The sequence below is a fragment of the Saccopteryx bilineata genome, chromosome 5 (genome assembly GCF_036850765.1).
Source record: "Saccopteryx bilineata isolate mSacBil1 chromosome 5, mSacBil1_pri_phased_curated, whole genome shotgun sequence".
NCBI lineage: Eukaryota > Metazoa > Chordata > Mammalia > Chiroptera > Emballonuridae > Saccopteryx > Saccopteryx bilineata.
In genome coordinates, this window is record NC_089494.1 from 58375551 (window position 1) to 58403097 (window position 27547).

The 27547-nt window shown below is 38.0% G+C and overlaps 1 protein-coding gene across 2 annotated transcripts in view; it reads left to right on the forward strand.

The window, feature by feature from the left end:
• The window catches only part of PDE11A (phosphodiesterase 11A), a 467655-nt gene that overhangs the window by 372903 nt on the left and 67205 nt on the right, over nucleotides 1-27547 (forward strand). For both annotated transcript variants that reach the window (XM_066232547.1, XM_066232548.1), the window contains 2 exons: nucleotides 12556-12646; nucleotides 17014-17114. In XM_066232547.1, coding sequence (XP_066088644.1) covers nucleotides 12556-12646; nucleotides 17014-17114 — 192 coding nt within the window. The remainder of the gene's footprint in view (nucleotides 1-12555; nucleotides 12647-17013; nucleotides 17115-27547) is intronic.

Below are 27547 nucleotides of genomic sequence, written 5' to 3' on the forward strand. Positions count from 1 at the left end.
TTTAACTATTTTGCTAAAGCTTTTTAATAAAATTTTCTGATTTCTTAAATAAGTATGATCTTTTTTTTAGGTTATCATAAAACTGTTTTTATAATCTTAAATTTGATATTGCCTTTATTTCCCCAACCCATGGGGCCTACAGAAGTGTAAACTAGATATAATTTTATTACAGGGTCTTACAAGTCTTTATGTTTGAGTTCCTGTACCTGAATTTTATTATATTTTTTAGGATGTCTTTCTCTATTAGAACAATGACATTATTGTACCTTCCTCTAGCCCCCTTTCTCCAGACCCCTACCATTTTCCCACTTATGCATAAAGAGATAAATATGTTAGAATTGTCTCCAGAAAACAAGACCAAGCACCTTGTGGGTTCTTTTAAAAGTCAAGTGCGGAATATGTGTATTCTGACACCAATGGTCTTCTCCTAGAGAGAGCCTGTCACAGACAGAGGCAGCCCTCCTTGTTAGTTGACCTCTCGGGTCTTTAGATCAAGAGCACACAACTAATCAAAATCCACTTAATCACATTTTATGCCTCAGAAATTTGCAGTTGGATTACCATGATATCAACTCAGTTAGCTGTTGACATCCACGCTGCAGATTTGAGAGCTGAGGGTGCCACAAGCTATCATGACCACATGCCAAGTGGAAAAGAAAAATGTGGAGAGAGAGAAAAATAAAGGATATATTCAGAGAGAAACAGAAATAAGAGGTTGTATAAACAGAGAAAGCAGATTTGATTCCTGGCTATACACATCTCTACTCCTATTTTGAGGAGACCCAACCATACTTGGCTCCCTCAGACTTTCTGGTATCATTTAATCAAACCCTTTTATTTCTTTTCTTTCTTTCTTTCTTTTTTTTTTTACTGAAGCTGGTTCTAATTTATTTCTGTTCTTTGCAACTAACAGTCTCTGTTAGTTGACAATGAGAAGAACTTCAATTCACTCCTGTTGACTCTCTCAAGCACTCTCCCATATCCCTGTTAGGGTAGGTATTTTTGTATCCATTTTATGGGAGGAGCTGAGCCTCAGGAAACTCAGTAACTTGAACAAATTCACACATCCCAGATGTAGCAGAGGGGTATTTACACCTGGCCTATCTGATTCCAAAAGCTATTCCTTAACCACTGCATCATACGCTTTTTCATGACTCAGTGACATTTATTTTTGGTCTATGAGCTTCCAGTTTCTTGGCTGACTTGCCACGTATATATAAGTTCTGGAAAAATAAAATGTTATTTGACACCCAGAGAATCAAGACATGGAGCTATAAACATCATAGAATCAAACTAGAACTTAGTTATATTTTTCAACACCTTAATTTTACAAAAATGGAAATGGAGATACCAAATTTTAGGTTATTTGCATAAGGTTAAGCAGTTTTCAGACATATTAGATAGGTACTAAGTCACTGGTACTAGAACTCACTTTTATTTTTTTATTTATTTTTGCATCCTCATACCATATGATCAAACCTGCTTGTTCCAAGGTGATTTGATGTGTTTCCTCAAAATGATTAAGATGGGATTTCCATCAGCCTTTCTCATATAGAGTCACCTTTGAACTTAGGACACTGAATGCCACCACCACAACCTCAGCTAAAATTTCCTAGACAATGAATGCTGATAGAGAGCTTTTATAACACAGTGAAGGAACCATGTTTTTATTGATTAAAATAAGATTTATTCATTAAGTGTACCATATTTAGAAAATCCCTAGGAAGAAATCTTCATTCTTATTTTTTTTTTAATTCCCCAGCAATTGAGTGCTTCCTATGTGCAAGGCACTGTGCTAGGCATTGTGGGAGAAATAAAGAAGTATAACAAACAGTCCTTTCCCTTAAAGTATTCACAGTCTAATTTCAACCTTTCAAGTGATTTGGATATGGAATTTAAATGTACCCATTATTATGTAAAGCAAAGCATATGCTACCTTTTATATATACATATATATAATGGCTATAAAAACAGGAGGCATTTAGCAAGGGACAAATTACTATATAAAATGCAAAATGCCTCTACAATAAAAAGTTGTGACTTTAGTTATAACAGAGTATGATTTATTCTCTTAGCCTTTCTGATAAGTGAACCTTTGCATTTTCATATTTTATTCTTAATTTTTAAGTATTGGAGTACGTGCCATGAATGATCAATAGGGAGAGAGGGCAGTGTTACCACAGTGGTTTGAAATTGCTCTGTTAACACCTCTCTCCTGTTTTCTCCAGGGACAGCGTTCCCCTCTCATCCCTCTCTCTCTTACAGCTGCCCCTGATGATTAAATATCAGTACCGTGCAGCTTTGTAGTATATTCTCCTAGGAGACTTCTTCTATTCATTTCTAGCATAATCTCTTATACTCATTTCTTGGGAATGAAAAGCCATCTTGTCGCTTTCGGCCAGGTCCCAGAAGTGAAATACAGGGGCACATTAATCTGCTGTGACAGGCTAATCCCATTCCTCGCCACCTCCCAACAATGCTCAATTTCCTAATTACCTTTCATAGTTTCCTTTTTTAAAGTTTCCTGTAGGCTGTAGCTGCATACTTCTGTTAAGTCTCTTTCTCAAGGCATGTGCTTACCTAGGGAAGTTATGAAAGGACCCTTCTTTTTACATGCTTATTTTTGGTGCTATAGGGACAGAATTTTTCACTTTGACTTTTCCTTTTAATAAATTTTTCCTAAGTGTGTTGCCCGTCCAAAAAGGAAAACATTTGGTATGTTGGGATGACCTGTTCAATAATGAGCTACATGAATAATCACATGTATAATCCTGTGCTTATGGAATTTGGAGACTTCCTCTCTCCTTCTCTCCTCCTCTCTCCACACACCCTACATAAATATATATATAAGTATAATTAATATTTTCACTATTAACATGTGTGCCTCAAAGCTACTTGTATAATAGATATACATACCATAGACGATTAAAATAAGGTGAGTGAGGTGTTGAAGTCAATTTTTTCCATATGTGATTGATTTCATCTGGGTTTCTTTTTCATATTTGATATGAAAAAGTTGAAATATACCCTTACAGAAAATGTATTACATGAAAGACATGGCCTCTTTTAAAAATGATTTTATGATCAAGTAAGATTGGTTCATATCACAGTGTATGTTCCCCTCCTGCAGAATCACAATGCATGTTTTCACATACTGCGAATCCTACAATGAAGAAACAGGTTAACTTTTTAAATCCAGCATTTCCTGAATTTGACCACGGGTTTTGTTTTGTTTTGTTTTTTTCATCTCTGCCCATAAAATGCCATTTAACATTGCAAATAACTTGTATTGTGTAGAATACTTTTTGATGTTTATCCTAACAGATACATTTTTTTTTTTGCCACTTATATCAAGTTTTATGACTGTGCACCTCACCCTCACTATTCTGCAAGGTCCACAGCATATAGTCGTAATGCTAAGATGGCACTCTGCTTGCAGAAAGATGAGCATTTTTAGTGCGAGCCTGGGCTGAGAAAGTCTCCCATACTATTGTAAGGGGCTGTGAGCTCCTTAAGGTAAGAGCCGTGTTTTCCTCATTTTTGTATTTCACACGTTTGCAGCCTGGCATCATAATAATCATCCCTACGTGTTGGTGTGACTGAATGATAAATGAATAAATGAACAAATGAATCACAGTGTCTTCATAGCATTTTCATGGCATTGGTCTGGTTCAATTGCAAAACCTACACATTATCGTGACTAACTCAGTACTGTGTGAGTGTGAGGAGAATATAAGATGAAATTGTACAAGGGAACAAAGAGGGTGTCTGAAGATGAAGATGCTCAAACCATAGCCTGTGAGATGGCTGCACTTGTACAAGCACACTGAGTCCTACTGATTGAACACAGCCATTCAGTAGCCACACGGGCCTGGGGGAGAGGGAGAGACACAGCATGGGAGGCACCAGTGTATTTGTTACAAGCCATACCCTGGTTAAAGGAAAAAATATCCTACTTAATACTGAAAAAAGAACATATAAAATGAGACCTGCTAAACCAACGTGATAAGGGGAGAGATAGTATTTTGCATCTTGACCCTACTTTATATCAATGACTCTGTTATCAGGATTCACACTGGTAAAGGCACATCTGGGCATGGCTAATTAGTAGAAACAAATTGTAGAAATCTGAGCTTGTGGTTAGTAATTAGACTAGTAGAATTTTGAATTAAACTTTGCAATTTTTTTATTGATGACAACTAGGTTGGTAACAAATTGAGAATCGAATATCAGAAATGTGTAAGTTACAATGAGTTTTTTCATTATGTAATGAGAAGTAGCTTAAAAACTTGAAATTCAATACAGAACTTGGGCTTACTAGCTCTGCGACCTTGGAAAAGAAGTGTATAACTTCTCTGTAAAATGAAAAGGAAATACTATTTCATGGTTATTGTCAGGACTAGATGAAATAATGTATTAAGTTGTTAATCTGTTGCCCAGTGCATGGTATATACTTACTCATGATAGCTATTATTGTTAATAACATTTTTATAAAATATGTTAACACACCTATTACTGTCAACCTTTCAGTTTTAAGCATGCTCTCTAGACATACCACTGCAAGCTTATTAGGCAAGCATTCAGATGTGATATGCACATAAACTTTATATGCATATCACATGTAAATTTGAAGTATCTTAGAATTTCCAAGGCCAGGACAAATATAGCCAAGACACAATACATTATGCTTTTTGAAAAATGTATTTTCATAAAAATAAACTATGTTAAAAAAAGATAATACCTAACATTAAATATTAATTACTGATTACTAAGATTAGCCTAACAAATGTTCACTTATTAAATGATATTGATTAAGGCAAGATTTAAAGAAATAACACATACCTGATTAAAATCTAGTACCCTCTTTACTAAATCTATTCATAATAATCCCTACAGAACTTGACTCTGCTTGTTACCTCAACATGTGGTCAGCGCTGGGTCTTTCCAAGGGCCCTCGAGCTGCCCATGATCTTCGACTGCCTCACACTGGAGATGGAAGGCAGTGCAAGACTGAAATCCTTCACGTTGTATACTTAGATGCAGTCTTTGCTCCTTTCACTAGCAGGGCAAGACTGTGAGCATCAATCTCCAGTGTTTCCAAGTTAAGGCCACATTGCCTTTTCAATGTCTAAACTCCTTATGAGCAACAAAGAACAACACAAGGACCTGGACAGGTCCTCAACTGAATGTGATGACTAAGCTTTAAACCTTAGGATTCTCTGGATCTCTCCTGACTCTTAAAATGCTCTGAATCCTACATCAAAAGTACTGGAAATGAACATACTTGAACATTTATTTTATCTAATTTTATTAATTTTTTTAGTGAAGGGGGAGAGAGAGAGAGAGAGAAAGAAAGACAGATAGACAAGAGAGAGATGAGAAGCATTAACTTGTAGTTGTGGCACTTTAGTTGTTCATTGATTGCTTTCTCATATGTGTCTTGACCAGGGGGCTCCAGCCAAGCCAGTGACCCCTTGCTCAAGCTAGCAACCTTGGGCTCAAGTCAGCAACCATAGAGTCATGTCTGTGATACCACGCTCAAGCAGGGAACGCCATGCTTAAGCCGTGACCTCAGAGTTTCAAACCTGGGCCCTCAGCATCCCAGGTTGACACTCGATCCACTGCACCTTTACCTGGTCAGGCCACCCTTGAACATTTAAATGAACACTTGACCAGACTGAAACTGTTGAGGAATGGGTTGTTCTACATAAGCAAAATGTAAAGATAATTCAAAATGATTCTTTCAATTATCAAGTAATATGTTATTTCTTTAATAAAAATATTATTGTGTTTTTATTATTAATTAATAATAAACCTACTACATGCCAGGTACTAATAGGCACTTTGAAGTATTTAATTGTATTCTCATAAATAACAGGTGAAGTAGATAGTATTATCATAATTTTAGAGACAAACTGAGTCTTTTTTAATTAATTAATTTATTTGTGTTTACATAGATTCTAGTGTCTCCCCAAATGCATCCCTCCTCCCCTGTATTCCCCTCAACATCTCCTTTACCCCCTCCCAACAGCTCCCTGCCCCCTTCCCTTCAGGTTTAATTCCATTCCTCAGTTCACATTGTTCATTGGATTCCTCAAATGAGTGAGGTCATATGATATTTTTCTTTCTCTGCCTGGCTTATTTCATTCAACATAATAGTTTCCAGGTCTATCCATGTTGTGGCAAAAGGTAATATTTCCTTCTTTTTCATGGCCCCATAGTATTCCATTGTATATATGTACCACTGCTTTTTAATCTACTCGTCCACTGATGGACAGTTGGGCTGTTTCCAGATCTTCGCTATTGTGAACAATGCTGCCATAAACATGGGGGTTCATTTCTTTTTATGAGTCAGTGATATGGTGTCCTTAGGCTATATTCCTATAAGTGGAATGGCTGGGTCAAAAGGTCGTTCCATTTTTAATTTTTTGAGGAATTTCCATACTGTTTTCCACAGTGGCTGCACCAGTCTGCATTCTCACCAGCAGTGCAGAAGGGTTCCCCTTTCTCCACATCCTCACCAGCACCCATCGTGTATTGTTTTGTTGATGAGCACCATTCTGACTGGTGTAAGGTGGTACCTCATTGTGATTTTAATTTGCATTTCTCTAATGATTAGTGTAAGGTATTTTTCCCCACCAAGAAGGAAGGAAGAGGGCTCGGAGCCGCAAAGTGTGGAATAAGTAAACGGCTTTATTGAGTACAGAGCGCACATCCCGCCCGGCAAGGTTCCCTGGTCCCGAGGAAAGAAACATGATATTTAAAGGGTCCCTCTAGGGAAGTGGAGCTACTATGACGTGGTGAAATTTCACTGGCTGGCAGATGATCACTTCTTTCCAAATGGTTCCTGGGATGCTTCCTTTGGCGGGCTTGATTGTGGGCAGTCCTAGCCAAAGTGGGCGGGTCTGAGTTCCTACGTGACCATGCCTCTATCCACCGACCTTACAATTAGTGATGTTGAACATTTTTTCATCTGTCTATTGGCCATCAGAATGTCCTCTTTGGAGAAGTGTCTATTCATTTCTCTTGCCCATTTTTTGATTGGATTGTTTGTCTTCCTGGTGTTGAGTTTTACAAGTTCTTTATAAATTTTGGTTATTAACCCCTTATCAGATGTATTGTCAAATATGTTCTCCCATTGTGTGGTCTTTTTATTCTATTCATATTATCTTTAGCTGTGCAAAAACTTTTTAGTTTGATATAGTCTCATTTGTTTATCCTGTCTTTTATTTCACTTGCCCATGGAGATAAATCAGCAAATATGTTGCTGCAATAGATGTCAGTGAGCTTACTGCCAATGTTTTCTTCTAAAATGCTTATGGTTTCACGACTTACATTTAAGTCCTTTATCCATTTTGAGTTTATTTTTGTGAATGGTATAAGTTGGTGGTCTGTTTCATTTTTTTGAAGGTAGATGTCCAATTTTCCCAACACCATTTGTTAAAGAGGCTGTCTTTACTCCATTGTATACTCTTACCTCCTTTGTCAAATATCAATTGTCCATAAAGGTGTGCGTTTATTTCTGGGTTCTCTGTTCTGTTCCATTGATCTATATGCCTGTTCTTATGCCAGTACCAAGCTGTTTTGAGTACAATGGCCTTGTAGTATAACTTGATATCAGGAAGTATGATACCTCCCACCTATTCTTCTTTTTCAAGATTGCTGAAGCTATTCGTGTTCCTTTTTGGTTCCATATAAATTTTTGGGATATGTGTTCTATATCTTTGAAGTATGTCATTGGTATTTTAATTGGTATTGCATTGAATTTATAAATTGCTTTGGATAATATAGACATTTTAATGATGTTTATTCTTCCTAACCATGAACACGGTATATGCTTCCACTTGTTTGTGTCTTTCTTGATTTCTTTTATCAATGTTTTATAATTTTCTGAGTACAAGTCTTTAACCTCCTTGGTTAAATTTACTCCTAGGTACTTTACTTATTTATTTTTTTGCTGCAATAATGAAGGGGATTGTTTCCTTAATTTCTCTTTCTGACATTTCATAGTTGATGTATAAAAATGCCTCTGATTTCTGAGTATTAATTTCATATCCTGCCACTTTGCTGAATTCATTTATCAGGTCCAGAAGTTTTTTGGCTGAGACTTTAGGGTTTTCTATATACAGTATCATATCATCTGCAGATAATGATAGTTTTACTTCTTCTTTTCCAATTTGGATGCCTTTTATTTCTTCTTCTTGTCTGATTGCTGTAGCCAGGACTTCCAGTACTATGTTGAATAAGAGTGGTGAATGGGGCACCCCTGCCTTGTTCCTGATCTTAAGGGGATTGCTTTCAATTTTTGACCATTAATTATGATGTTGGCTGTGGGTTTGTCATAGATGGCCTTTATCATGTTGAGGTATGTTCCCTGTATTCCCACTTTGCTGAGAGTTTTGATCATGAATGGGTGCTGGATTTTATCAAATGTTTTGTCTGCAGCTATTGAAATTATTATGTTGTTTTTCTCGTTCCTTTTGTTTATGTGGTGAATCACATTGATTGATTTACGAATGTTGTACCATCCTTGCCTCCCCAGAATAAATCCCACTTGATCATGATGTATGATTTTTTTTATGTATTGCTAGATCTGGTTTGCTAATATTTTGTTGAGGAATTTAGCATCTAAATTCATCAGGGATATAGGCCTATAATTTTCTTTCTTTGTGTTGTCTTTGCCTGGTTTCGGAATCAGAATTATGCTCGCCTCATAAAAATAACTTGGAAGGGTTCCTTTCTCTTGAATTTTTTGAAATAGCTTGAGAAGAACAGGAGTTAGTTCTTCTTTGAATATTTGGAAGAATTCTCCAGTGAAGCCATTGGGCCCTGGGTTTTTGTTTTGGGGGAGTATTTTGATGACTGTCTCGATCTCATTTGTTGTAATCTGTCTGTTTAGGTTTTCTGATTCTTCCAGATTGATTTTTGAAAGATTATATGTTTCAAGGAATTTGTCCATTTCACCTAGATTGTTTAATTTTTTGGCGTACAGTTCTTCATAGTATTTTCTTACAATATTTTGTATTTCTGTTGTGTCAGTTGTTATTTCTCCACTCTCATTTCTAATTTTATTTATTTGAGTCCTCTCTCTTTTTTTCTTGGTGAGTCTCATTAAAGGTTCATCAATCTTGTTTACCCTTTCAAAGAACCAGCTCTTGGTTTCACTGATTCTCTGTATTGTTTCTTTAGCCTCTATGTCATTTATTTCTGCTCTGATCTTTATTATTTCCTTCCTTCTACTACCTCTGGGCTTTACTTGCTGTTCTTTTTCTAGTTTGTTTAGATGCTAGGTTAGGTTGTTTATTTAAACTTTTTCTAGCTTCTTAAGGAATGCCTGTAGGGCTATGAACTTCCCTCTCAGTACTGCTTTTGCTGTGTCCCATAAATTTTGAGTTGTTGTTCGGTCATTATCATTCATTTCTAGAAATTTTTTTATTTCTTCTTTGATTTTGTTGTTAACCCATTAGTTATTTAATAACATGCTATTTAGTTTCCATGTGTTTGAGTATATTTTAGTTTTTCTGTTGTGGTTGATTTCTAGTTTCATGCCATTGTGATCAGAGAAAATGCTTGATATGATTTCAATCTTATTAAATTCCTTGAGACCGCTTTTGTGCCCTAACATGTGGTCTAACCTAGAGAATGCACTTGAAAAGACTGTATATTCTGCTGCTTTAGGGTGAAAGGTTCTGAAGGTATCTATTAAGTCAAGTTGATTTAGTGTGTCCTTTAAGTCTGCTGTTTCTTTGTTAATTTCCTTTCTTGAGGATTTATCTAGTGATGTTAGTGGGGTATTGAAATCCCCTACTATTATAGTATTGCTGTTGATCTCGCCCTTTAAATTCATCAAAGTCTGCTTTATATATTTAGGTGCTCCTAAATATTAGGTGCATAGATATTTGTAATGGTTATATCCTCCTGTTGGATTGCTCCCTTTATCATTATGTAGTGACCTTCTTTATTTCTTACTATAGCCTTTGATTTAAAGTCCATTTTGTCTGATATAAGTATTGCTACCCCAGCTTTTTATTCATTTCCATTTGCATGAAATATTTTTTTTCCATCCTTTTACCTTTAGTCTATGTGTATCTTTTGTTTTGAAGTGTGTTTCTTGTAGACAGCATATGTATGGGTCCTGTTTTCTTATCCACGCAACTACTCTATGTCTTTTGATTGGATCATTTAATCCATTTACATCAGGGGTCTGGAAACTTTTTGGCTGAGATAGCCATGAACGTCACATATTTTAAAATGTAATTCCATGAGAGCCATACAATGACCTGTGTATGTTCCTCATTATCCAATAAAAATTTGGTGTTGTCCCAGAAGATAGCTGTGATTGGCTCCAGCCACCTTCAACCATGAACATGAGCAGTAGGATATGAATGGTTTGTAATACACGAGAATGTTTTATATTTTAACGTTATTATTTTTTTTATTAAAGATTTGTCTGCGAGCCAGATGCAGCCATCAAAAAAGCCACATCTGGCTCGCAAGCCATAAGTTCCCGATCCCTGATTTACATTTAAGGTTATTATTGGTATGTAATTGTTTATTGCCATTTTATTCTTTAAAGCTATCTTCCTCTTTTGCTATATTCTCTTCCCCCTTTGTTCTGTTTATAATAGGCCCCTTAACATTTCTGGTAGCATTGGTTTGGTTCTAATGAATTCCTTGAGTTTTTTTTTGTTGGGAAGTTTTTTATTTCTCCTTCAATTTTAAATGATAGCCTTGCTGGATAAAGTAGTCTTGGTTGTAGGCTCTTGTTCTGCATTACTTTGAATATTTCTTGCCATTCTCTTCTGGCCTCAAGTGTTTCTGTTGAGAAGTCAGATGTCATCCTTATGGGGGCTCCTTTGTAGGTGATAACCTTTTTCTCTCTAGCAGTTTTTAATATTTTCTCTTTATCTCTTAGCTTTGTTATTTTAATTATGATGTGGCTTGGTGTGGATTTCTTTGGGTTCTCTTTAATGGAGTTCTTGTGCTTCTTGAACTTGTATGACTTTTTTCTGCATTAATTTAGGGAAGTTTTCAGCTATGATTTGATTGAACAAGGTCTCTATCCCTTGTTCTTTCTCTTCTTCTTCAGCAACTCCTATGATGTGGATGTTGTTTCTCTTTAGGTTGTCACAGAGTTCTCTTAGAGTTTTCTCAGATTTTTTTATTCTCTTTTCTTTTTGCTGCTCTGCTTCCATGTTTTTGTTTATCTTGTCTTCTAAATCGCTGATTTGATTCTCTGCTTCATCCATCCTGCTTTTAATTGCTTCTAGTGTAGTCTTCATTTCAGATATTGTATTTGTCATTTCTGACTGGTTCTTCTTTATTATTTCAATGTCCTGTCTAATATTTATTATTTCTTTATTTATATGCTCACTGTGACCATCCATTGTTGCTCTAAGATCTTTCAGTATTCTAATAATCATTATTTTAAACTCTGCATTTGGTAGTTTGCTTATATCCATCTCACTCAGCTCATTTTCTGGGTGTTCCTCTTGTTGGTTCATTTGGATTGCTCTTCTCTGTCTTCCCATTTTGTCTGTGTTGCCCTGGACTTCCCTGGCTGGGGCCTGGGGCAGATCAGTGGGGTCACTGCCTGTGACTGGTTCTTATCCACCTTTTGGGGGCTATAGGTGATCCAGATCTTGTGGCTGCCTCTGCTGGGTCCAGGTGCCATAGTAAATATCAGCTGCACTCCTAGGCTTGCTTTTATCTACTCTTGGCCTGGAGAGGTTACTTTAAAGTTCAAGTTACCCTAAAATCTGCTTTCTGTTGTCTTTTATTGCTGGCTACTTATTGGGCTCAGTACTGTAATTCAGTGATTAGGTACGGTTTTAGATGTGGCCTACTTCTTAGCCTCAGGTGTCATTCTATCCAGACATTTTAGCCCCTGTTAAACAAATTGAGTCTTAATGTGACCAAGTAACTGTCTAAAACTATTATCAAGAGCTAAATTCTGACACCAAATCCAGGAAACTTTTCTGAATTGTACATTGAAATATCACAACATGACTGTAATCTGGAAAACCATAGTATAAGCTTGTCAACCTAACATGTAAAGTAGACTAAAAGCAAAATACTCACCAGGTCTTTTCCCATGAAGAGTCAAGTACATTTGGTATAAGACAATGGTTCTGTGTAAGATTCCATTCATGAAGTCTACCCTCATCCCCAGAACCAGAGATTATGCCTCTTGTTCTCAGATCATCCAAAGCACTTTGACTGAATCTGGGACACTTTCTGTGGCATTTCTGTTGTGTTTTATGTTCCTTATTTTCCCTATGACCATCTTATCTCCTTTAACAGTTTGTAAATTTTTAGAGCTATGGACTGAGTCTTATTCACTGTTGAATCATTCACAGCATCAAGACTAACATATAGGAGGTTCCAGAAATGTTTACTTGATAGACTAGTGAACTACACAAGCAGTTACCTGTGAATATATCTGTTTATAGTCCTTTTCCAAAGCAGGAAAAGCAGTTTGATCCCAAAAGCTGGTGTAGGGTAATTGTTGACAGGTAAAGGGCCCTGGTCACTGAAACTTCTGTCCTCTTTCAGGAGCGGCTCTGCCCTAGCCCAACTCTATGGAACCTCGGCTACCTTAGAGCACCATCATTTTAACCATGCTGTGATGATCCTTCAAAGTGAGGTACTTCTCCCCTCAACAAAAAACCAACAGCACGATGTTTCTGACTTCTTTGTATAGAGCTACAGGTAGCCACAGAGTGGAACAAGTTTTTCAAGCCAAACTATTAGACTCTTTTTGTGGCTGCTTTTTATTCATTTAGATGCCTGGCCAAGAACCTTGTTCAACTTCCTCCTGGGCTGACTCGTTTGGGTTTCATTATTAGTTTGGCATTTTCTCGGATTTCCCTCTCAGAGGAGATGGCCATGCATTGTCCCACTTTCCTTAGGGGGACAGATGCTCTAACACAGTGAAGTGAGCCAAGTCATGAGTGGCCACACCTTCCCATTTTGTAAAACCCAAAGCAGCTTTAAAATATGGTAGTAACAGAAACAGAGTGAGAAAGTTACCCTTTATTTGCACAACTGAGACATCTATAAAAAAATAGAAATTTAAAATTACTGATGGGACCAGTTTGAAAGTGAGAACTGCAACTAAATTTGAGACCCAGGGCTGAGGCCACATGCCTCATTTTGCTGCATGTGCCATTACAGGACTTGGAAGGACTTTTATACTTTTAGCTCCCCATGAAGAAAGGGAAGAACCACTCACTGGCTCTGGCTGACGTGTGTGTGAGTTTGAAATTGCCAGGAAAATATCTGTTTAATTTTCTGCAGGCATAAAGACTTTTTTTTTCCAGGCCAGGAAGGGGTCATCTGTTTCCCATTATTTGTCAGTTCTCTAGCTGTGCCATTAATTATTATTATTATTATCATCATTAAGGTTCTGCTTCGCTGGAATAGCGTCATTAAATACGGAGGGTTTGTTTCCCCTCCAGCCTATCTTGAGAAAGCATGTCTTTTGCAATATCATGCGGGCTGTCTTCGACCCCCCACTGCATAAAGGAGAGTCAGCATGGCATCTGTGGAAGGGCGAACTCACCGGGGGAGAGTATTTTTAGCTGGGAGAGAAACATCAAGAGTGAAGCTCTCAGTAACACTGATAGAAACCAGCAGCCTGGCATCTGTGGCTCAGGAAAGTGAAAGCCATGTCCATGGCTGAGTACCGTGGAAAAGGAGTGTAGGGATAGGAAGGACTGGGGTTCACGCTATCTTTTGTGCACTAAGAGTAGAATAGCTTTCTACCTCAAAACCCAGGATCTACCGTCTTTGTAATAACAGGGATTGTAAACAGGATGTCAATATTTTCTCAAAAGGTCATTTGTTTGTTTGGGAAAACAAACTTTACTAACTCAGCATTTGTTTTCATACAAATAAAATACCTTGGCTGCCCTTCACTCCCCAGTTCTCTATGAAGAATGCATAATAATAATGACATTGTTATCATGCAGTGAGCAAATGTGAGCAGGTTCTCCCCCGGGGCTTTCCCACATTCCCTCCTGTCCTGTTAGAGGGCAGAAATGCAGATGTCATTATCGCCCGCTTTCCAGATGATGCCAGAGCGGTCCGTCCGTTGGCCTGACAAACCTTACCACAAACCCTTCTTCCTCCACTGGGTGCTGTTTCTATCAATCCCCACCTCCTCTCTAAACAGATAAAAGCAGTGTTTCAGGGAGACACATCTATTTTAGGGACTGGAAAAAGCCAATTCATATATAAACAATACACTGATTGCAAATTAACATTTTTTATTAGTATTAAAGTTGGTCTGGCTAGCTTTGTCAGTCTGTTAGCTGTATTAGTTACTATATGTCCTTTCTAAGTAGTAAAATGCACTCTTACAAAATAATTAAGATCTTCCAATTCAGACCGGCTTTCCCCTAGACTTCACATTAGCTTTACTGTAACTTGCTCCAGACAGCTAGACAGGCGTAACTCAGAGATATCATGGGCTCAGTCCCAGGCCACCGCGGTAAAGCGAGGCATAATATTGTTCCTGGTGGAGGGTCTTGCCTTCAGTCAGACGAACAAAATAGAAACAGAGGCATGGACACATGGAACAGATGGACAGGTGTCAGAGGAGAGGGGGTGACAGGACTGCATGGAAGAAGGTGAAGGGATTAGCTAAAAAACATAGATATATAACATGTAGATACAGACAGCAGGTGGCAATAGCCAGAGGAGAAGGGGGAGTGGAGGTAGGGGAGGAGAGCAAGGAAGGGAAAGTGGGGACGGAAAGAGACTGCTTGGGGCAGGGGGTGCACGGTGCGGTCTGGAGAGAAGGTTATATTGAGTTGTATACTTGAAATTTGTATGCTTCAGCATGCCATGTTATCCCAATAAATTAAAAATAAAATTTTTAAAAGAATAAAAATAAATGACTTGAAAAGACAAAAAAAATGCAACATCTATGAAGCACAGTGAAGCAAAGCGCAATAAAACGAGGTGTGCCTGTTTCACTGGGAGATGCTGGTTGTGTGTCTGGATCCTGGGGCTACTTTGCCATAGTTTCCGACCTCTTTTTCCCAAGCTCCAGAACACAAGCCCATAATGAATTTGGGGGACAAGTCTCAGGCAAAGAAACTTGGGCAGAATTATAATGCGGCATTCCTTTAGTTATCTGTCTTCTTCCTAATGGCTGAATTAAGGATCTGGAAGAGTTCATTTAAAAATTATTAATATTGGACCTGGTCCCATATGGAACCAATATGCTCTTTTCTTTAGGAGTGGCAGGTTCACCCAATGAGATAAATTAACTCAGGGGAGCAGATTATCATCTAGTGCCTAGTAGGCGGTAATTTACTAATTGATATTCCGGTTTCCTGAAAGAATTAATTTACTTCTCGATGAAGAATAGTTTAGTCTCAGGTAGTCACTCCTCCCCCTTCCTTCCACACCATCTTCTGGCTCTCACACTAGGTTCAAAACAAGTCCGGGTCCTGGGTCTCATGTTTATAAATCGTATTTCATGGTAAGAAAACCTGATAAATGAGAAGTCCTGACTTTCAAAGCAAATTAAGTGAATTGTCAGTCACTTTACTAAAGGATTTTTCACTTCACTTAGAACACGGTAGAGCTGCCAGTGGAGCTAAAGTACGTTCAGATGGAATGTGCTTTTCAAAGCTATGGAGGTACCGGTGCATGTGCAAGTTTTCCTAGGTAAAGTCACCATCACAGTCCCAAGAACCATGCCAAGAATGATATCGTATGCATTGTAGCTACTCAGGAATTATGTACTGAACTTAATCTGCCACACGCTTCATCCTGATGGACCTTCACAGTTTAACACAGGGTTTCTCAACTTAAGCCATTCTGACATGATGGGCCAGGCCGGTTTATCTTTGTTGTTCCAGCAGTCCTATACATTGTAAGATGTTTGTTTGTTTATTTATTTTAATTCATTTTTGGAGAGAGAGAGAGAGAGAGAGAGAGAGAGAGAGAGAGAGAGAGAGAAGGGAGGGAGCCAGGGGTTTTGAACTGGCAACCTCAGTGCTCCAGGTCAATGCTTTATCCACTGCACGACCACAGGTCAGGCACATTGTAGGATGTTTAATAGCATCTCTGGACTCTACCTACTTGATGCCAGGAGCACCCCCCACCAATGTGACAATCAATAATGTCTAAACATTGCCAGACATTTCTATAGCTCAACCCCCCCCCCAGTTAAGAATCACTAGTCTAATATTTTTTCCCCTCCTTGAAATTATTTGGTGCCATAGCAAGTACTTCCAAAATGCCAACATAAGTCTTAATTAATGAAATTAGTATTTATTTTAGGGTCATAAATGTTACCAAATGTTTTGTTAACTTCTAAATTTAGTAATTCCACAGGAAATAGGTATTCAAATGGAGTTGTTGGCACAGACATACTCATAGTAAGACAAGTTCAAACATTTTTTCAGAGTTTTCTCTTTAAGACTTGACATAATAAAGTGACCCTTAGTAGTTCTTCTCAAAAATGATTGCACTTTCTGGCTTTGCTATGTTTGCCAAAGAATCTTTGTATTTGTGCAAAATTTCAATAAGCTTTTTAAAAAATGATTGTATTACATTCATGTATATATACAAGGGTCCTCAGGTTATGATGGTCTCAACATAAGATGTTTCAAGTTTACAATGCTCACTCTCATAAGAACTTTAAAAATTTGAGACGTAAGTGTTTCGGCTTACTAATGTTTTGTCATTTTTTCCTGTTACTATAGTACAGTGTACAGTGCAGTATATTTATGTCCTTTTCCTGTTTCTGTGGCCTAGTTGTGTTTTTATATTCTAGATTATGATTTTATAACTGTGTTAGGATAAGTAAGTGATTTAGGCTAGGGTGTGTCGACTTATACCCAAATCCAGGTTACGTCACTGTCATAGGAACATAACTGTTTCATAACCCAAGGAACCCCCTGTATTCATCTGTAATTATATGTGAAAAACATGTAATCAACAACTCAGATTTAATGGTTTTCTTCTGTGTGGCTTTTTTCTTTTTCATTACAGGGTCACAACATCTTTGCTAATTTATCCTCCAAGGAATATAGTGACCTTATGCAGCTTTTGAAGCAGTCAATATTGGCAACAGACCTCACGCTATACTTTGAGTAGGTATTGGCATTTGACCAATTTGACAAATGGATATCTAAAGTTTCATTCTGTAATTAACTTTTCGGTCTATTTTAGGGGCTGCCTGTTGTTCTAGCACTGATATCAATGTGTAAATGAGCTAAACTTTTTGCTATTGTTTTTCCCTTATCTAAATGTACTTTATTAAGGTAATGACTGGAAGACAAGGAAATCAGGGCTACAATCACAAGATTTATAGCTTTATTCTGTTTTATTATGATCCTTGTTTGGGACTCTTGACGCTGAAACAAAATGACAGCCATTTCTATTTTAGAGACTAAGATGGCTATTATAGACTTATTTCTTGTCAGATCTAGGATGGCATTGATGGTGCTAATGAAAAAGATTTGCTGCTGAAAGGTTGATGAGATAGTCACACCTCATTCCCTGCTTCTTCTCTACCTCTCTTTTGCAGACCTCCCTTTCTTTTTTGTTCAATTTTAGCCCTCCATCTGAGCTGGGAGTTACATCTCTCTCATTTCTTCTTATACATGCTCCATCAGGTACCACCTCTTCCAGAAGCCAGAAAATCTCTTCCTTTGCTGATGCAGTTTTCTCTTAAAGGCCAAACAACTTCCATTCCTTAAAAAAATCTTGTACTTGGCCCCATGGAGATCTTTAATTGCTTTTCAATTTACCTTTCTTTTACTACCTACCTTTTCAAATAAATGGAGAACATTAGTACGTTTGTTTTCCTAACACCCATTTTCTCCTTAAAGAGCAGTGTCCAACTTCACATGTCTATTAAAATTATACGTTCGGAAATCACCAGCCTTCCTTGTCCCCAAATTCATTGTCTTTCACTCATTTCTGATATTTATAGCTTCTCTGAGAAATATGAAGATTTATTGACTTCTCATTGTCAAGTTCTGCTCCCTTTCTTTTTCTCCAACCTCCAGTTGCTTTCTCTCTCTTTTTCTAGATCCTTTCTAGGTTTTCTTTCTCCTTGCTCCTTTGTATGAGTTCTTGAGTCCATGTTTTTCTGCTCTATTTAGATTCAGTATGCTGGTTTTATGTCTATAATACCTTTATACTATGGAAGACTCTGAAATTCTTCACTCTAACCCTTCTTCACATTCTGGACACCTATCTCCAACTTTTATCTCAATAGCCTTTAAGGGTTTCATTGCTTTCGAAGCAACATTTAAAATTGGTTTGAGTTTTAAGGTCTTCTTTATTTTGCCTTTAAGCTTTTTTATTCTTACCTTCCACATCTCTCCTACATGATTTGCTTACTCCAACCAGACTGGTCTACATGTTAGTCTTTGAAAACACTTTGTACAGTGCCCCTTGAGCCTCAATCATACTACTGTTCCTACATGGAATCTTATCCCTCACCTTCCCCATCTGGCTGAATAGTCTTTAAGGTTCATCTCTTCTACCACCCTTTCCAGGAATCCTATGTCACTCCTTTTGAAATCTTACTGAATTTTGGCATTATATCAGTTAGAATTATATTCAATTATAGGGGACAAAAAACCCCAAAGTAACAGTAGCTTACTTCTCTGTCACATAGAAGAAGTCTGGAAATAAGCTATCGGCAGTTGGTAGAATGACTAATCAGAGAGCCAGGTTACTTTTCTCTTTTGGTGTCACACCTTCAACACATGGTTTCACCTTTGTCCAAGTTAGCTACTCAGTGTCCACCACATCCCAGCTAGCAGACAGTAGGAAGGGACAAAAAAAAAACAAAAGAAAAAAAAAAGAAAACCCAGGGGCTAAAGGTGATACAAGTTATCTTCTAAGAGGTTTTCTAGAAACTCCACAAACACTTCCACTCACATTTCTTTGGTCAAAATTTAGTCATCTGACCATACCTAGGCTGAAGAAAGGTTGGGAAAGGAAACCTTTATTCTGGTATGGTCATGTGCTGCATAATGACATTTTTTTGCATGTGTATGTGTGTGACAGAGACAGAGAGAGGGACAGATAGGGATAGACAGACAGGAAGGGAGAGAGATGAGAACCATCAATTCTTCATTGCAGTACCTTAGTTGTTCATTGATTGATTTCTCATATGTGCCTTGACCAGAGGGCTATAGCAGTCTGAGTGACCCCATGCTTAAGCCAGCAACCTTGGGCTCAAGCTGGTGAGCCTTGCTCAAACCAGATGAGCCCAGGCTTAAGCTGGCAACATCAGGGTTTCGAACCTGGTTTCTCCAAGTCCCAGTCCGACACTCTGTCCACTGCATCACTGCCTGGTCAGGCCATAATGACATTTTGGTCAACGAAGGAGAGCATATGCAACTGTGGTATACCATGTAGTCTAGGTGTGTTGTAGGTTACACCATCTAGGTTTGGGTAAATGAATTCTATGATATTCACACAATAATGCAATCGCTTAACACCACATTTCTCAGAATGGATCTCTGTTGTTAAGCAGTGCATGAGTGTAATTATTGCCCCACTGAAAACTAGGGGCTCTATTACAAAGGAAGAGAGGAGATACATTGGAGTAGACAACTGGCAGTTTATACCACACAGTTATTATTGGCTGCTGCTGAATATTATTACGTGACAATAGTGGGAGGAGCAAAGGCTTTGGAATTACTGATCTGAATTTAAATTTCATTCTGGCATTAATTAAACCTGGTGTATTGAGCCCAAGTGTCTATGTCTTCTCCCTCCTGAAACTTCACTGAAGTGGCAAATTAATTTAAAAGGAAATAAAGGGATAAGTGTGCAAGGACAAGAGAGAGGGGGCATACAACTGATAAGAGAAGTCAATACATTTGTGGAAATAGAAGGCCAACTGACAAATAATAACTGACCTAGCAAAGTAGAATTGAAAAGTAGAGCCCATGGAGGAGGACAGCTCTGAAAAGCAAGTCAGTTCGCCCTGCAGAACCTTTCTTGGGGCTAGGACACAAAATGTGCCATGAAAAGTAGATTTGACACTCAAAGCTTCGGACAAGGCAATTACTAGAAAGTCAGTTTATAGAGCACCAGATGACTCCTTTTCCCCCACTTGGAAAAGGTCAGAGGTTTACTCTCTGAAGAAATGAAAGAAAGAGCTCTGTACTGGGAAAAGTACAACGTACAAATGAGATGCAAAGCTCAGAAAAGAGGATGAAATAAAAGGAAAGAGTCTATGCATTAAAAACCCTTAGCTCTTAGTCCAGTCACCCAGAATCTAGAGATCGATCAGCTGCACACTCAGGGTGGTCAGATTTAGCAAATAGAAATACAAGAAGTACAGTTAAATTTGCATTTCAGATAAACAATAAATAATTTTTAGTTTAAATATGTACCATGTTTTGTACATGTAGGACACACACGTACAACTCCAGCTTACCTTTTAATGTCCTTCTATTACACACAAATGAATAACATTGATGAAAGTCTCTCATGTGAAAAACAGAGGTTAACAAAACAAACAAAAAACTAGAATCAGAGAATATAAGGAGAGGAACAAAACAAACCAAAACAAAACAAAAACTATTGTTAATATCCTTAGGGAGCTAAAAGATAATACATCCATGAAACAAGAACAGCATATTTTTTAAAAAAACAAAAACAGGCCCTGGCTGGTCGGCTCAGTGGTAGAGTGTGGAAGTCCTAGGTTCAATTCCCAGTTAGGGCACACAGGAGAAGCAACTATATGCTTCTCCACCCCTTCCTGTTCTCTCTCTCTTTCTCTCTTCCCCTTCTGTAGCCATGGCTTGATTCAAGTGAGTTGGCCCCAGGCACTGAGGATGGCTCCATGGCCTCACCTCAGGTGCTAAAATAGCTCAATTGCTGAGCAACAGAGCAGCAGCCCCAGCTGGGCAGAGCATCTCCCGGTAGGGGGCTTGCCTGGTGGATCTCAGTCAGGGCACATGCAGGAGTCTTGTCTCACTGCCTCCCTGCCTCTCACTTAAAAAAAAATAGGAATGACCCTGTCCAGGCCACTCAGTGGATAGAGCATCATCCCAGCATGCCAAGGTCGCAGGCTCAATCCTTGGTCAGGGCACATGAGAGAAGCAATCAATGAGTGCACAACTAAGTGGAACAATAAGTTGATACTCCTCTCTCTCTCTCTCTCTCTCTCTCTCACCCCCCTCCGTTCTCTCCATCTTTTCTCTCTGTCTTTCTCTCAAATCAGTGGAAAATGTAAAGGAAAAAATACAATAGGAAAAACCATAGAAGAAAAAAGAGCTCTTGGAAATTAAAAACATAATGCCCAAAATAAAAAATCAAATGAAAGCATTAAAAAAAAAACAGTCAAAGGATAATAAAGCAGCAATATTGAAAACACTGCTTTATATTATTATACGGTTGACCCTTGAATGACAGGCTTGAATTGCACAAATTCACCTAATACAGATTATTTTTCAATAAATACAGTTAGCCCTTTACATATGTGAATTTTATATCCCCAGATTCAACCAACTGTGGATCTAAAATGGTATTTTCAGTCCTCCATTGGGACTCCATGGTACAGAGAGCCAACTGTATACATTGTTCTACACATTTTATATAAGGGACTTGAGTATCTGCTGATTTTGGTATCTGCAGGGAGTCCTGGAACCAATACCCCAAGGAGCAATAGAAGGTTTTGGACTCAAACATTATACTCAGATTTTCGACTGTGTGGGGTTTTCACCCCTATCCTTCACCCCATTATTCAAGTTTCAACTGTATGCTTTTTAGTGCTGTTTGTTTTTTTAACTATGTGCACGTATTACTTTGATAAATACAAATTTTAACTAATTTTTAAAATATATTTGAAAAATTAAAATCCCAGTTTTGCCACTACTAGCAGTGTGTCATCAGACAAACTAGATACTCTCTGAGCTTTTTCTTCATGTGTAAAATGGAGATAATGCTTATGTTATCTGTCTTATATATTCTAATTGTCTTATAAGCGACTACATCTACAACTTCCTTTGCTTTATAGCTTACTTATTTTTCATGTGTTGTGGTTTTTGTGTTTGACTTAGCTATCATGATCTTCCCTCTTTTTCTGAATGGATGCTCTTTGATTTGGGATTTATGGAAGCCCGTATCTCTTCAATGTTTTTATTTCCTATCTCTGGCACTTGCAAGATTTGGTGTTATTTTTCTCAAAGTAGAAGCATTTTCCTAAGTCAAGTTTCCAAGTAACTTCTAAGAGAGAGAAAAAAAAATCTCAACAGTTGGAGTCCATTTATCAAGCCCCGTTAGCGATGTGCCGAATCACTGAGTGACCGCTGGAATGCAGTCAAGGAAGCTGGTCGCAACTCGTTTTCTCATTACTCTGTTCTTATCTTAATGCTACAGCCCCTGCTAATGTTTGCTGACTCCCAAAGAAGCTGGCTGGTTCTCTTTATGTCAGCGCTATTGTTTTTTGAAGTTCTGAATAGCTGTTCATTCTCTAATCTAGACCTTCACAAGGCTGATTCACTTGCTGTCTAAAGTTGCATTAAGGTGTTGCCATATTTTTTAGCCAAAACACTCCCTGGGGTTAATGAAGGGGAAGCAACTACTACAGTCATCCAGATGCTTTTATTTCAAATATATAGTGTGGAATTGGAAAGGATATTGGAAATGAGGTCATCTAAGTCATCTTTTTTTTTTTAGATCACATACTGAGCTCAAAAAGGTTAAATATGTAGTATAGTTTAGGTCACATATAATTAGTGGCTAAACTGGAACCCACACTGAGAAAAATAACACAAAATCTTGCAAATGTCAGAGACAAGAAAAAGCCTCCTCTTTGGGGGCTTTTCCCACAATCACTATATTCCTTCTCCAATGGAAAAAGCATGAAATAGTTGTCATGTAAATTGGGGCTAAATTACATGGCAATATTGACCTTCCCAGCTGTACAGTAATTGGTTTAATATAAAAACCAGCATGAGTTCTGTGTGCCCTCTCCCAAAGCAGAGCTGGAGACAAAGGCTTGCAGGCAGGTAATTTAGTTTTAGAGGCGACATCAAGAATAGGACTGGGAACTGAGACAGTGGAACAGCAAGTAGGAAAGCTATGGTAAGGACACAGACCCTTGATGGTCCCCACTGTGGAACTGTCTGAAAAATCTCATTTGCTGCACCTCAAAATTATTTACCTGCCTCTCTCTGAATGTTACTCCCACATGCTTCCTGGATATCCATGCCCCAAGGCTTGGGATTCCTGCAGCATCCAGTCCCACACAGGTTCAGTGCAGCGATGGGGCAGGAAGTAGGCAAGACAGAGCCAGCGAGGCAGGAGCTGTGTCACTGGCGGGCCGAAGCAGCAATGGCTGGAGAAAGGTGGGCCACTGGGATGTGAGACAGCCCCATATGAAGTCTGGATTAGCACTGGTTCTGCCCTGACTACTCAAATCAAAAGTCATGACACACAGTAGAGGTCAACCAGAGACGAATCTCACTGATTTCCTCCCCTAGGAAGGGGAAAGCTGTCTAGAAAGGTGCAGGGCTGTCAGGAAGAAGGCCCAGGCCTTTTGGAGAGGGGTTTATGACTCATTCATAGAGCAGGATCTCCTGCGATGTACCAACAGGGAAAAAATGTAAGATTCCTGGAAACATGGAACCTTTTAAAAAATAACCACAAAAACTTGTAACTTTAATTTCAAGTGGTTTTAGGTGTCCCTTGAGATTCTCTCCTAAAAATGACAGATAAAAGAAGAATTCACAGGTTTCAAAAACAAAACAAAAATCTCAGTATGAATTTCTAGGTTTCCAAACTTAAGTGTGGGAGCTAATTCTTCAGTATGATTTTCCAGCTCACTGAAAACATTCTCCAGTTTCTGCTGAATGACTTTCTAAAATGGATTTCTGTGCCTATATCTAAGTCCCTGCAGGGAACAAGGCTTTGGTAATTAAATAATCTCAAGCAGGAATTAGACATACCTTATCGGTAACCAGCCATGTGACTTTGAGAGAGTCGCTCACTTAATCTCCCTTTGCCTTGGTTTCCTTGTCAGCCATGGGGGACAGGCACATGACCCACCCCAGTCCCCTAGGGCCCTCTGGGAGTCAAAGAGTACCTATTTGAAAGATGATTTGGTAATTAAAATAAGACTTAAATACTCTAAATAATTTAAATTTGATAACTTTGATAATTTGAAATACTTCTTAAAGAAAAGAATCATTGAACCAGAAATCAAAATAAAATTTATATGATAAAAGATAAAACTTGTTGGAGTCTGCAGAGAGAGAGAGAGATCCAATATTACTAGAGTTACAACTTCAAAAGGAAATCACAAATGCCCTGTACTATTTGTCTGCGTGACAGTCAACAATAATTCAAATTTTATAAATTAAATGGGTGCTTCCTGCATTTTTTGGTTGGCTTCTAATTAATCAGAATATTCTTCAAATTGAATTTTTTTCATTTCCCTTTGTGCTCTACAAACATTCATCAGCAATTATGGAAAATGCTTGGTCTAATGGTTTCTTTGTCTTTCCAAAGGGATGCAATAAGTAGCATTTCTCAAAAGCCTCTAATAATGAGAGTAAAATGTACTAAATTAGCTAAGATTATTAGGAGTCATCACTTTACCATCTTTTAAAAATTAGATCAATATCTTGAAATTTTTATTTAAAAAAAATACAATAGAAACTCCACAAGTGTTTCAACTCCTGTGTAGACAGGAATAGTCATTCGTTCAACAAATGTTTAAGAGCCCATGATGTTCAGTGTTTTCAATCTCCTCAGTTGCTTGCTCTCAATTAGCCACCATATTGGAAAGGAAGAGGATAGAATATTGTATTATAAGGTGTGATGACTCATAGGGATTGATTCATTTCTCTTTCCCAAACATTCTTATATTTTAATAGAATCTGATAAATTAACCTATGGAAATTATTCACAGGCCTTGTAGCAGGTGGATGGAAGAAATATTTTGGTACTTCTTGATGCATTTCAAAGCATTTATATATATAGTCAACCCCATATCCCCATCCACCTGATATTGCAAATGCATTTAAAAATAAGAAATTCATCCACTAACACTTATTATGCCTACTTTATGCCAGGTTTTGTGCTAGTTGCTGGGCACACAGAGGTAGATAAGGTAAGACATGTTTCTTACCTTCAGGCACTCAGAGCCCCGTGGGGAAGAGAGAAAAACAGCAATACAACGTGTATCAAGTGCTGCAGCCAAAGTAAACCTAGGGCCTCTCGGGCATGTGCCATGTAGCAACCCCCTTAAATCACTTCTACCTGGTCACTATGGGTTAGCTGAACTGATGGTTAGGTCCTCATGTTGTCTAATCTTCTGCCATTTTCAATATTAAAAGTCACTCTAGCCTCTCCATTTCCTGCATTTTGCCAATTTTATTTGTGCTGTTAACATCAGCATAGCCTCATACAGGCCATTTTTTTCTTTGCTAGTCCTAGTGTTTCAGACTACTAAAGCAGGGAGATAATTCATTGTCTAAATTAAATATATAACTTTTGTTTCTTTAGTCATAATTACTGAAGTTAACGTCCCCAAAGTAATTTTTTATTCTTCTCTGGTGCTTTTGACCCGAAGTCCAGAATCTCTCCAGAATTTGCATTTAGCAATCAATTGCAGATGGATGATTTGCCTGTTGAATGCGCCATGAGAATACTGACAGAACAAATCTTCAGCTGTTTCCCTGTACCCCCTCTGGCTCATCCACACACTCTTGCCACCCCTGCCTAACAATTCTGGAGTTGAAATCGCAAGAGAATCACAATCATGATTTGTCATCTCAGTAGTAAAACCTTCCCAACCTTCATAGACTTATAGTAGATTCAGAACAGTTAAATAAATAAAGACTATATATGCATTGATAAATAAATTTACAAAAAAAAAAAATCCCTGGTTTAAAATATTCACAGGAATGATAATCTCTTGCTTTACAAATGAGAGGAAGTTACCTTGCAGATAAATTACAAACCACAGAGATTTCCGATGTATTTGTGGATGACTGGTAACCAGACTTTAGAATTATTTGGATGTAATTTTAGCTGTTCTGTTTAACTGATGCTTTTGTAAAGACTGCTATTTTTCTGAGTGGAGCATATGTCAAGAAAACAGAATAAAGGCCTAATAAAAACATACCTGATTACAAATGAGATTTTCCAGTAACTTGCTATTTACTAGCTGAGGTATTTGACATTGTTTTTGAACACCTGAGTTCCCAATGATCTGCTTGAGAAAGGAATGATATAGTTCCTCATGTTGGAGGAGTCCAGGTCTAGAAAGTATTATATAATTTTGTGGATTTTCAAATGTTTGTTTTATCAGTCCCATGTTTATAAAAGTGCTCTTATTTTTAACATATTCACATATGCTTATGCTGTCGACTATGTATAATCTATGTACACACACATATATAGATGCTAAAAGGTTGTGTGTGCAAATTCATCTTTTAAATACACAGTGAATTTCACATTGTTGTTTTATAATTATTGTCACTAAGGAGGATGTCAAAAATAAACCACCTGGAGCCATGGATGACCAACCTGACCTGGGCCATCTGCAGCTCTTCTTTGGAGCATCCTCTTGTTGATAACAGAAAGACCTCTGTCTGGTGCCTACCATGACCCTGGGCACTGGTACAGCAGCCTTTAATGCCATGACATCTCATGAAGGTGTTCAGCCACTGCTGGCCATATTCTTATAACATACAAGGCTATCCAGCCCCCAAAGTTCATGCTACATACAGTTTAGAAAAATGGTCCCAGAGACCAGGACTGTGAGACTGGGGACATGGAATTTACTTAGATTTTCCCAGAACTGCCCTGGGACCCTGGGCAACTCAACCTCATTTTTCTTCACCTTGAGTTTCCCTACCTATAAAATGACAGAATTACAGCAAAATTTTCTCGAAGGTTTCATATGAGGTCAGACAAAAGTATATTTACAGTTGTTCGTATAGGAAATAATACAATAATTAGTAAATAATAATACAAAAATAAACTGTGTTTCAGGTACTTCTAACTGTAAATATACTTTTGCCCCACTCTGTACACCTCTAACAGTCTGCAATTATAATGAAAACACAAGTTAAACATAGAAAATAAATCATTCTATGACCTAACAATTTTACATATACATAATAAGTACCTAGAGAGAGAGAAAGGCAGAGATAAGAAAATTCACACCAGTTCACAAAGAGACCTCTACAAGGAAGTCATAGCAGCATTGTATATAATAGCAAAAAAACAAAAACAAACAAAGAAAAAAAACCTTGGAAAAAAATCTGTTTTCATCACCAGGAAATGGGTGAATAAACAGGGATCCACTGATGCATGGAACACCACACAGCAGTGAAAGCAAATGGCCCAGAACTACACATAGCAACATAAATGATGCTCAGAAACACTGAGTGGGAAAAATCAAGTTGCCAAAGAATACATACCAGTTGTCTGATGTACATCAGCATCCCCAAACTGCGGCCCATGGGCCGCATGCGGTCCCCTGAGGCCGTTTATCCGGCCCCACCGCACTTCTGGAAGGGGTACCTCTTTCACT